Below are 11,230 nucleotides of genomic sequence, written 5' to 3'. Positions count from 1 at the left end.
TTCCGACTTCCCTCTGTTGGTTTTGACGCTCCACATAACTCAACAAAGCCAAATGGAGTCTGGTAATGCACTGCTTCAGTGTTGGAAAGTACATTTTAAGTTTAATTTCGAGGTAGGCTGCTACTTGTATTGGTTTCTGTATTTAGCTGTGTTGTGTGTATTTGCAGCGTGTTTATCCTTGTCGGCCACCGTAATATATACAATAAACAGCATTGTTATTTAAATCCATTTCAGAACATATTCAGACATGTTTTTTGATTTTTTGATTTGAACAACTTTAACAACTCCTTTCATACATGTGCATTACGTGTGCATTTTCACTTTCAAATTAGGCATCACTTATGTAAACGTTGGACATAAAACATGTCAGAGTTTATTCAGCATCAGAAAAATAATTGATCTGTTTACAAAAAAAATGAAAAATATGATAATCACAGAAATATGATTTTACATATTTAAAACATCACCCGATCATAAAACATTCCAAAGTCAGTATATGAAATGTTTACTATAGCAAACTATAGGTTGGTTTATTTATTCCTATTTTTTCTACTACTGTACCACACTGATGGGATGCAAAATACAACCTCAAGAGATGCATAAAAAGTAAAATATAACATCATCCTCAACGAATATTAAACGATTACTGCTGCTTGTTGTTGTCTGTACTTCTCTGTCATCCAGCAATGATAAAGGTCATTCAGACGTTCCTGAATCAGGACAAGGAGACAGAAACACATGTTTTCAGGGTTACTTCAGATTTAGCTACTGACATGTAAACATCCTTAGTGATCATGCAATGCGTTACGATTGATTTTTTTTGGTGTAGCCACTCTCTCTCAACATCTAATCTGTAATTTAATTTTTCACCTGATTTCTACATGTGCCATAATGCCAATTCAGAACAGACAATGAAGCTTGTTGTATTCAAGAAAATGAAATGCATAAAATGAATTCAGTCTAGAAACATGAAGTCTGTCACCAGTGAGTTAGGGTGTATTGTAGAACTTACTATACAGCACAGATGAAATTATATTTTTCATTTTCACGCCGACTGAACCACTTATGTTGTCCTCCTCTGTCCATGGCTCCTGACATGTCACACTCATCCATCTTTTGACCTGGGGCCCAGTTCTTATAGCAGACCAGCTCGTCACTGACCCAGAACCAAAGATCCAGAGTGCAGGTGTAGCGCAGTCCCATCCAGACAAAAGGAGTGTCGGCCTTCTTGGCTCTCTCTTGGACCCATCTCTGCTCGTCAGGTTTAGTGATGGAGACCAGGTCATTGTGGTTCTCTCTGCAGAAATGTAAGGCCTCCTCCCAGGTCTTCTTTTGTTTGATCAGGATCACTTTATCTGTCGTGGAAGAAATTGAGATAAACACAGGATCATACCAGCAGCTGTGTTCAGTTAGTTGTTGAGAACACTGCGATCCAATATGGATCTTCAATACTGATATAAAATGTTTTAGGTGCCTGCTTATATGTTTGGTGCTAATAACAAATATCTTTAAAATTTTAAGAATGTCTTGAATAAGTGACATTTTATTTTAAAGCATGCCATGCCAGGACACAGTATCTAACATAAATTTGATTAATAAAATAAGAAGGACATTTAAAGGTCCAGTGTGTAGGATTTAGTGGCATCTAGCGGTGAAATTGCAGATTGCAACCATTTGAATACTGCTCGCCTCACCCTCCCTTTCCACGCATGTAGGAGAAACTACGGTGGCCACGAAAAACAAGAATGCCCTTATCTAGTGTTTGGTTTGTCCGTTCTGGGCTACTGTAGAAACATGGTGGTGCAGAGGGAGCGGCCTCCGTGAAAGGGAACCCTCCCCCTCTGTAGATAAAAACGGCTTATTCTAAGGTAACAAAAACACAATGATTCTTATTTTCAGGTGATTATACACTGATGAATTCTCTCCGGGTTCTCCGGCTTCCTCCCACCGTCCAAAGACATGCATGTGTAGGTTAATTGATAACTCTAAATTGCCCGTATTGAATGAATGTGTGAGTGAATGGTTGTCTGTCCTTGTCTGTGTCTGTGTTAGCCCTGCGACGAGTTGGCCACTGTCCAGGGTGTACCCTGCCTAAGGCCCAAAGTCACTGGGATAGGCTCCAGTCACCCGCGACCCCCTAACGGGGACCAAGCGGTAGAAAATGGATGGATGGATGGATGGATACACTGATGAAAACATACTTACATACAAATATTATATTCTATGTCTGCCAATAGCTCCTGCTAAATGTTACACACTGGACCTTTTAAAAAACACACTTCTTTTAAAAGAAAATAAGAATGAAAAAAACAAACAAACAAAAGCAACAGGTGAAGCATCCAGAATCCAGATGTGAAATCCTGAGATTTGGAACAAAAATATTCATGAAATAAATTCAACATTCATGTATAAACATTTAACTAAAATAATTATTAAATACTGTAAATTCAGATGGATTCTCTAGCTGATTCCAGTTCTGCTCCTATTGGAGAAAACAGTTGAGAGAGACCTTTGCAAAACTCACCATCATAGCAGAAGAAGGGCTTTGTTTTATTACAATCATCAGAGTTCCATTTTCCAACTCTATTTAACACAGTCATAGCACATGTCTTGTTGTCTTCATCTTTAAATAACTCCAGATCCCAGTTTCTGAAAGAAGAATTGCTCCCATCTGACCACCTCCAGGTGTCTCTGAACAGGCCGATCCACAATTTCTTTCCAGAATAACTGACATCCGTTAGTTCTTTTAACTGATTGAGTCCACTGACCAGGTCAGTGTGATGTTGTCTGCAGTAGTTCTGAGCCCGTGGCCAGGTCATTACTTTGTTAATCAAACTGAATTTATCATTGGATTGCTTTCTTTCTGTGGAGTAAAAAGACAAACTTGGACAGTTAGAAATTCACATTTTTGTTTTTTGTTTTATGTTATTTAGTCTCATAAAATCCTATTTTCTTATTTAAAACAGGTGAAACAATAATGTGAGATAAATTATCATGCAGTTTCAGATATTTAGATGAAAGTGTTTGTGGTATAATAAGGTAGATCAGATAATTTTGTGTAAAATAAAAGGAAAGTTTGGCGTACAGTGGTTTAAAATGATTTTTCTATGAAAAAAGAGTTATGTTCTCATCAAAAACAATTGTTAGGCAGGTTGATATGCTGAGTAATGTCATTATTAGCCACATATTCTCACCATCGTAGCAGATAAATTTAAATTTTTTTATACAAGGGAAATCCTTCCATGTGTGATTTTCCATCTCCACACAGTTCTCGATACCTCCTTTATCATTTGGTTCTCCCGAGCTCCATTCTGTCTCATTATCATTGAACTCCACCCCTGGCAGAGACCAGTGCCAGCTCCTGTTTTCTTTTCCTGGGTTGCTGTACAGACCAATCCAGGCTTCGTCTTGCTTCTTTGTAGAGTCACGGAGTCTCTTCATGTCTGTCATGTTAGACACTGTGGCCAGGTCCGTGTAGTTCTCTCTGCAATATGTCTGGGCTTCCTTCCAGGACATTTTCTCTTCAATAAAGTGGTACTCATAGAGGTGACATGTGAAGAAGGAACACTGACCTAACAACAGAGGAAATGCTGCAGTGATGGAGCTGATAGCATGAAATCAAAATCATGAGTCACACCTACTACTTATACAATGCTCCTTACTTCAGTTGGAATTCTGCGTCTAGTTTCTTCATTTATATATTTTACTTTTTATTTGATGAAAGTGTGAGATGTCCAACTGTTCTGTGAATCCATATTAAGCTGTACAAATAATCTTTATCTAAATAAATGGTAAGATGATCCACTTACCCATCAGAATGAGTAGAAACAGACTCTGCTGCATCTTTGCTCTGTTAGATGAAACTGATATTTTAGTGTGTAGTGAACCAAACACAATGATTTCAACAGTTTATCTCTATTCAATGAAATGCACTTAAACACTTAATGGATGTAAAAGTTAAAATTAACAAAAAAAAAAAAACTGCACCACTCCCTCCAGTGTACGAAGTTTAGTCCAATAAGGAAGAAGAATATAGGATGGTAGGAAATATGCAAAACATAGTCAAACCAGAACTAACTGCACAATCATAAATGTTTTTTAGCCTATGAAAGTTAGATATTTGAGTAAAATATGGATTTGAAACATAGTGCAATACAAGAACCTGGAATACATTTTCTGTGTAGACTCTTGTAATGTCTATTATGAATGTGAAGGTGATTCACAACATAAGAGGAACACCTTACAAGATGCAATCTGTCATGAAAGTGTACCAGTCAATTCGAAACTCCTCTGACAGCGTCATCAAAAACTAAACACTGCACCGTGAGCTTAACAAAGGTTGTATTTATTGCAGGTGTTTTTGAATTGTTTGGCATTATATTGTCAGGTGTATGTGTAAATGAAAAAGCTATATTCACAATATTAATTTGACTATTTGTTATATACAAAATGTTAAATACAAGTACTGAACGACAAATAGCTCTGTGAACATATTGGAAATAGTTATATAGTGGATACACTGTTCTGTCCACCTTTTAGGACACAACATTAAAATCTCAAGTGACACAACAGAATTTAAACTTACATCTGGTGATTTCTTCTCTCTTCGCTTCTCTGATGTCTCTCCTTGACGTGCTGATGCAGATATAAAATATTACCTGCTCTGCTAACACAGCGGTCTTTTGTAGCCACTTCAATGTCAGCATTTGAATATTAAAATGCAGAAGTTTCAGATCTCTATCACTGCCAGAAGGATCCATTGATGACAAGAAGGCAGTTATGAAAGAGGTAATTTACATAATGTGATGGACAACAAACAGAAATAGAAAACACTGGACTGTTGACTGTCCAACAAGCATCATTTCAAAACGCTACAGCCACTTCTGGGGGAAATGAATTGAATTCATCAAATTTTGAGCTATAATTGAAGCTGAAGAATTTTACCTTCTGTAAAAATCTATTTTGTGAAATTCAAAAATAATCTTTACCCCTTGAGTTAGGATTAGTGTTACGCCAGCAATGATTTTAACTAATATTTGTTAAAATACAAGGTTTATGGTTTCAAATTTAGCTTTATAAAAAATATATCTATAGTAGATAGATACATACAGAACAGAGTAAACACCTTAACCAAGTAGTTTCTTCCAAACTCTAACTATGATCTTTCCCTAACCTTAACTAAGTACATTTGTTTGTAAACTTAACCAAAGAACAGTCAGCATACGAATCATTTTTCTAACACATATGAATATTTAAAGGCGACAACATTACAAATAACCTATTTTGTCATTTTGTTTTGTCGTTTAGGACATCTTGTTCAACATATCAGGTGGCTGTTTTTTTAACCATTTTTCACACAGCTAAAACACAGGCTCTGGCTCTATTAGATCCCCAAATATTATAAGTGTGTAGACTGTCATTATTATTTTCCCAAGTCCAGTCACATAGTTTGCAATTGCAAGTGACATTTTGTGTGTGCAGAGAATAAAGGCAGTTTGTATTTTTGTTTTCTTTTTGGAAGGGGTAGGCGGATGAAGCGAGCGTACCACTTCCTTAAACACATTTCCGGGGGAAAGCCCTGTCCGTGCTCACTAATCCCGCCCATCTCAGTTGTTTCCCTCTCAGACAGTATATTTCATTCATCCTATGATAGAGAGGCATGTATACAAGTCTCAAGAGCAAGACAAAACTAGAAGAAGACCAGATCAAGACCTCTCAGGTCACAGAGTAGCTGTGTTATATACAAGCACTGGTGTTAATCTCTTTTAAAAAGCAGCCCCACTTTACAACAATAACCTCACTGTCAGAAATATCATCGAAGTAAAGTATCTATTTTTTTATCATCAGAACACCGTGGAGGAAAATGTTTTTAAGCAGCCAATAAGTGTACATACACCTTTATTTGTAGTCAGTTTGTAATTAGATAATACATTAAAAGTAAATATATTCCAAGACAATATTCCCAGTATTCATCTCTTAAGTGTGATCAAAAAATTCCCATGTAAAAATTAAATCAGTACAATATAAAGTATATCAGTACGTAAACATGATTTTTGACATACTTCTTCTTGTTGTCTCATATACTTGTGCGTTGGCAGATAAATCAGTAAAACCTCCTGTAAATATAAAAACAATATTAAATGTTTAACTGTAGCAATATCGGACTCACCCTTTGCTGCATGAGACTTGACACAGGGACCGAACCTTTTTGTTGCAATAAAACGGTTAAAACTCAAAACTTGTGGAAAACAAATCTCTGACACTCTCTAAGCTGGGAAGAAAAGCTGTGAGTTGCCACTGCACAGACAATAATTACCCCCCAATGTGACTGGCTGTTAACTGGCCAATTTGAACTGAACAGGAGACTCTAGACACAAACTAATACTATTCAGACCACTAGTCTTCACTTTGTTGTTTATTTTGTGACTTTGAAAGTGAATGCAAAGCTTTTTTTTTTCCACCAGAGAAACTTAAAAACAGCCAAAGTGTCAGTCCATCAGTTTCCACAGACCACGAAACAACAGCATACTGAAGTGCGCTGATCATGCGCCCTGTTACATACTGGAACAGATAACTTTCCATGAGCTGGAATTAGATGACTTTAAAAGAAAAATGACAATCTTTGGCCATGTGTCATGGGTAAAATGGTAAACAAGTCAGTTAAAGAGAGATGAGTGGAATCCTGGCTGCGGTCAGTCTGCTGCCATCAGCTGGAATAATGCGGTACAGCATGTGAAGCCACTCATACGAACCAATTTAGACTGGGAGCAGAGGGGAGGGGGAGGATGGTGTAGTAAAATGACTTAATTACATATACTTAATTTACTAGCGTATGCATTTAAAAGCATTTACATTTGCTGATCTGAGCATCCAGTGTCTGGTGGAACGACACACAGAAAAGTTTTCTGATCTGATGCCTTTATCCGCAGGACGACATCATTTGTCTGTGCCATGCAAACCACTGTTTTATGATGTTACGCTATAAGGTTTGGTTAGGTTTAGGCACAAAAACAACCTGGCTAGGTTTAGGGAAAGAATGGGTTGGCTTAATAAGCACTTGGTTAAGTGAAAAAAAGAGAGAGGACCACTCAGTTTATTCAGACTCAGAAAAAGCAATTATCTGTTTACATAAAACTCCAAAAATGTCACCATCAAAAACAAAGATTTTACATAATATAACTATGTAACCATCACCAGATCTTAACCAAAACTTGATAAAAAGAATATAAAGTGTTGCATATCTTCAGAAAATAACAAATAGTCACTGTAATCTGGCATCTAGGGATCATTCAGGTGTTAGTGAATCAGAAAAAGGAGACAGAAAAACATGTTACTGGTCACATCCTTAGTAATCTTGTGGTACTTTGTGACTGAATAAAGCGTAACCACTTTACCTCAATTTAAAATCTGCATATTAGTAATTTTCATTTCTCTCCTCCCCAGGTTCGGATTCCTTAATTTCCCAGAATTCCATTCAATAAACCCAGAGAACATATATATAGTGTAAACCTCTTCCAAAGTAAAAGACAAAGCGAGTGAATGAATAAAACGTCTGCTCCCAGTGAGCACAGTGGGTTTCAACGCTTAGAACAGATGAAATTAAACTCCTCATTATCCACCTTTTTGAACCACTCATGTTGTCCTCCTTTGTCTATGGCTCCTGACATGTCACACTTATCCATGTTTTGACCCGGAGCCCAGTTCTTATAGTTGACTACCTCGTCACTGACCCAGAACCAGAAACCCAGAGTGCAGGTGTAGCGCAGTCCCAGCCAGACAAAAGGAGTGTCGGCCTTCTTGGCTCTCTCTTGGACCCATCTCTGCTCGTCAGGTTTAGTGATGGAGACCAGGTCATTGTGGTTCTCTCTGCAGTAATATAAGGCCTCCTCCCAGGTCTTGTTTTGTTTGATCAGGATCACTTTATCTGTCATGGAAGAAATTGAGACAAACACAGGATCATACCAGCAGCTGTGTTCAGTTCATTATTGAGAACACTGCGATCCAATATGGATCTTCAATACTGATATAGAATGTTTTAGGTGCCTGCTTATATGTTTGGCGCTAATAACAAATATCTTTAAAATTTTAAGAATGTCTTGAGTAAGTGACATTTTATTTTAAAGCATGCCATGCCAGGACACAACATCTAACATAAATTTGATTAATAAAATAAGAAAGACATTTAAAGGTCCAGTGTGTAGGATTTAGTGGCATCTAGCGGTGAAATTGCAGATTGCAACCATTTGAATACTGCTCGCCTCACCCTCCCTTTCCACGCGTGTAGGAGAAACTACGGTGGCCACGAAAAACACGAATGCCCATATCTAGTGTTTGGTTTGTCCGTTCTGGGCTACTGTAGAAACATGGTGGTGCAGAGGGAGCGGCCTCTGTGAAAGGGAACCCGCTCCCTCTGTAGATAAAAACGGCTTATTCTAAGGTAATAAAAACACAATGATTCTTATTTTCAGGTGATTATAGACTACTGAAAACATACTTACATACAAATATTATATTCCATTTCTGCCAATAGCTCCTCCTAAATGTTACACACTGGACCTTTAAAGAAACCCCTTCTTTTAAAAGAAAATAAGAATGAAAAAAACAAACAAACAAAAGCAACAGGTGAAATCCTGAGATTTGGAACAAAAATATTCATGAAAGAAATTCAACATTCATGCATAAACATTTAACTAAAATAATTATTAAATACTGTAAATTCAGATGGATTCTCTAGCTGATTCCAGTTCTGCTCCTATTGGAGAAAACAGTTGAGAGAGACCTTTGCAAAACTCACCGTCATAGCAGAAGAAGGGCTTTGTTTTATTACAATCATCAGAGTTCCATTTTGCAACTCTATTTAACACAGTCATAGCACATGTCTTGTTGTCTTCATCTTTAAATAACTCCAGATCCCAGTTTCTGAAAGAAGAATTGCTCCCATCTGACCACCTCCAGGTGTCTCTGAACAGGCCGATCCACAAGTTCTTTCCAGAATAACTGACATCCGTTAGTTCTTTTAACTGATTGAGTCCACTGACCAGGTCAGTGTGATGTTGTCTGCAGTAGTTCTGAGCCTGTGGCCAGGTCATTACGTTGTTAATCAAACTGAATTTATCATTGGATTGCTTTGTTTCTGTGGAATAAAAAGACAAACTTGGACAGTTAGAAATCCACATTTTTGTTTTTGTTTTATGTTATTTAGTCTCACAAATCCCATTTTCTCATTTAAAAAAGGTGAAACAATAATGTGAGATAAATGATCATGCAGTTTCAGATATTTAGATGAAAGTGTTTGTGGTATAATAAGGTAGAGCAGATAATTTGTGTAAAATAAAAGAAAAGTATGGCATACAGTGGTTTAGAACGATTTTTCTATGAAAAAAAGAGTTATGTTCTCATCAAAAACAATTGGTAGGCAGGATGATATGCTGAGTAATGTCATTATTAGCCACATATTCTCACCATCGTAGCAGATAAATTTAAATGTATCTGTACAAGGGAAATCCTCCCATTTGGGATTTTTCATCTCCACACAGTTCTCGATACCTCCTTTATCATTTGGTTCTCCCAAGCTCCATTCTGTCTCATTATCATTGAACTCCACCCCTGGCAGAGACCAGTGCCAGCTCCTGTTTCCTGGGTTGCTGTACAGCCCAATCCAGGCTTCGTCTTGCTTCACTGTAGAGTCACGGAGTCTCTTCATGTCTGTCATGTTAGACACTGTGGCCAGGTCCGTGTAGTTCTCTGTGCAATACGTCTGGGCTTCCTTCCAGGACTTTTCCTCTTTGATAAAGTGGTACTCATAGAGGTGACAAGTGAAGAAGGAACACTGACCTAACAACAGAGGAAAGGCTGCAGTGATGGAGCTGATAGCATGAAATCAAAATCATGAGTCACACCTACTACTTATACAATGCTCCTTACTTCAGTTGGAATTCTGCGTCTAGTTTCTTCATTTATATATTTTACTTTTTATTTGATGAAAGTGTGAGATGTCCAACTGTTCTGTGAATCCATATTAAGCTGTACAAATAATCTTTATCTAAATAAATGGTAAGATGATCCACTTACCCATCAGAATGAGTAGAAACAGACTCTGCTGCATCTTTGCTCTGTTAGATGAAACTGATATATTAGTGTGTAGTGAACCAAACACAATGATTTCAACAGTTTATCTCTGTTAGATGAAATGCACTTCAACACTTACTGGATGTCAAAGTTAAAATTAACAAAAAAAAACAAAACTGCACCACTCCCTCCAGTGTACGAAGTTTAGTCCAATAAGGAAGAAGAATATAGGATGGTAGGAAATATGCAAAACATAGTCAAACCAGAACTAAGTACACAATCATAAATGTTTTTAGCCCATGAAAGTTAGATATTTGAGTAAAATATGGATTTGAAACAAGCCCTGCGACGAGTTGGCCACTGTCCAGGGTGTACCCTGCCTAAGGCCCAAAGTCACTGGGATAGGCTCCAGTCACCCGCGACCCCTAACGGGACCAAGCGGTAGAAAATGGATGGATGGATGGATGGATTTGAAACATAGTGCAATACAAGAACCTGGAATACATTTTCTGTGTAGACTCTTGTAATGTCTATTATGAATGTGAAGGTGATTCACAACATAAGAGGAACACCTTACAAGATGCAATCTGTCATGAAAATGTACCAGTCAATTCAAAACTCCTCTGACAGCGTCATCAAAACCTAAACACTGCACAGTGAGCTTAACAAAGGTTGTATTTATTGCAGGTGTTTTTGAATTGTTTGCATTATATTGTCAGGTGTATGTGTGAATGAAAAAGCTATATTCACGATATTAATTTGACTATTTGTTATATACAAAATGTTAAATACAAGTACTGAACGACAAATAGCTCTGTGAACATATTGGAAATAGTTATATAGTGGATACACTGTTCTGTCCACCTTTTAGGACACAACATTAAAATCTCAAGTGACACAACAGAGTTTAAACTTACATCTGGTGATTTCTTCTCTCTTCGCTTCTCTGATGTCTCTCCTTGACGTGCTGATGCAGATATAAAATATTACCTGCTCTGCTAACACAGCGGTCTTTTGTAGCCACTTCAATGTCAGCATTTGAATATTAAAATGCAGAAGTTTCAGATCTCTATCACTGCCAGAAGGATCCATTGATGACAAGAAGGCAGTTATGAAAGAGGTCATTTACATAATGTGATGGAAAACAAACAGAAATAGAAAA

General features: G+C 37.3%; 2 protein-coding genes across 2 annotated transcripts; both read right to left on the bottom strand.

The window, feature by feature from the left end:
• Window positions 1-171: 171 nt before the first annotated feature.
• LOC122870418 (C-type mannose receptor 2-like) lies at window positions 172-4,688 on the bottom strand. The gene is made up of 6 exons (XM_044184589.1): window positions 4,586-4,688; window positions 3,810-3,850; window positions 3,195-3,572; window positions 2,525-2,863; window positions 1,013-1,355; window positions 172-710 (listed from the first exon to the last, which is right to left on the bottom strand). Coding segments are annotated over exons 2-6 (1,095 nt in total). The 5' UTR covers window positions 3,844-3,850; window positions 4,586-4,688; the 3' UTR covers window positions 172-709.
• Window positions 4,689-7,101: 2,413 nt separating this feature from the next.
• Window positions 7,102-11,034, bottom strand: LOC122870595 (putative C-type lectin domain family 20 member A). The gene is made up of 5 exons (XM_044184904.1): window positions 10,986-11,034; window positions 10,072-10,112; window positions 9,463-9,834; window positions 8,795-9,133; window positions 7,102-7,924 (listed from the first exon to the last, which is right to left on the bottom strand). The coding sequence occupies exons 2-5, from the start codon at window positions 10,103-10,105 to the stop codon at window positions 7,578-7,580; spliced, it is 1,092 nt and encodes a 363-aa protein (XP_044040839.1). The 5' UTR covers window positions 10,106-10,112; window positions 10,986-11,034; the 3' UTR covers window positions 7,102-7,577.
• Window positions 11,035-11,230: the final 196 nt, after the last annotated feature.

The sequence above is a fragment of the Siniperca chuatsi genome, linkage group LG22 (assembly GCF_020085105.1).
Source record: "Siniperca chuatsi isolate FFG_IHB_CAS linkage group LG22, ASM2008510v1, whole genome shotgun sequence".
Lineage (NCBI taxonomy): Eukaryota > Metazoa > Chordata > Actinopteri > Centrarchiformes > Sinipercidae > Siniperca > Siniperca chuatsi.
The sequence above is the reverse complement of the archived record's forward strand: the minus strand, read 5'-3'. Positions and strand labels throughout refer to the sequence as shown.

Coding starts and splice junctions, on each gene's coding strand:
- LOC122870418 (XM_044184589.1), bottom strand. CDS start 3,843: ATGCAGCAGAGTCTGTTTCTACTCATTCTGATGG. Junction 2,864..3,194: donor TAAATTTATCTGCTACGATG/GTGAGAATATGT, acceptor TTTACTCCACAG/AAAGAAAGCAATCCAATGAT. Junction 1,356..2,524: donor GCCCTTCTTCTGCTATGATG/GTGAGTTTTGCA, acceptor CTTCCACGACAG/ATAAAGTGATCCTGATCAAA.
- LOC122870595 (XM_044184904.1), bottom strand. CDS start 10,105: ATGCAGCAGAGTCTGTTTCTACTCATTCTGATGG. Junction 9,134..9,462: donor TAAATTTATCTGCTACGATG/GTGAGAATATGT, acceptor TTTATTCCACAG/AAACAAAGCAATCCAATGAT. Junction 7,925..8,794: donor GCCCTTCTTCTGCTATGACG/GTGAGTTTTGCA, acceptor CTTCCATGACAG/ATAAAGTGATCCTGATCAAA.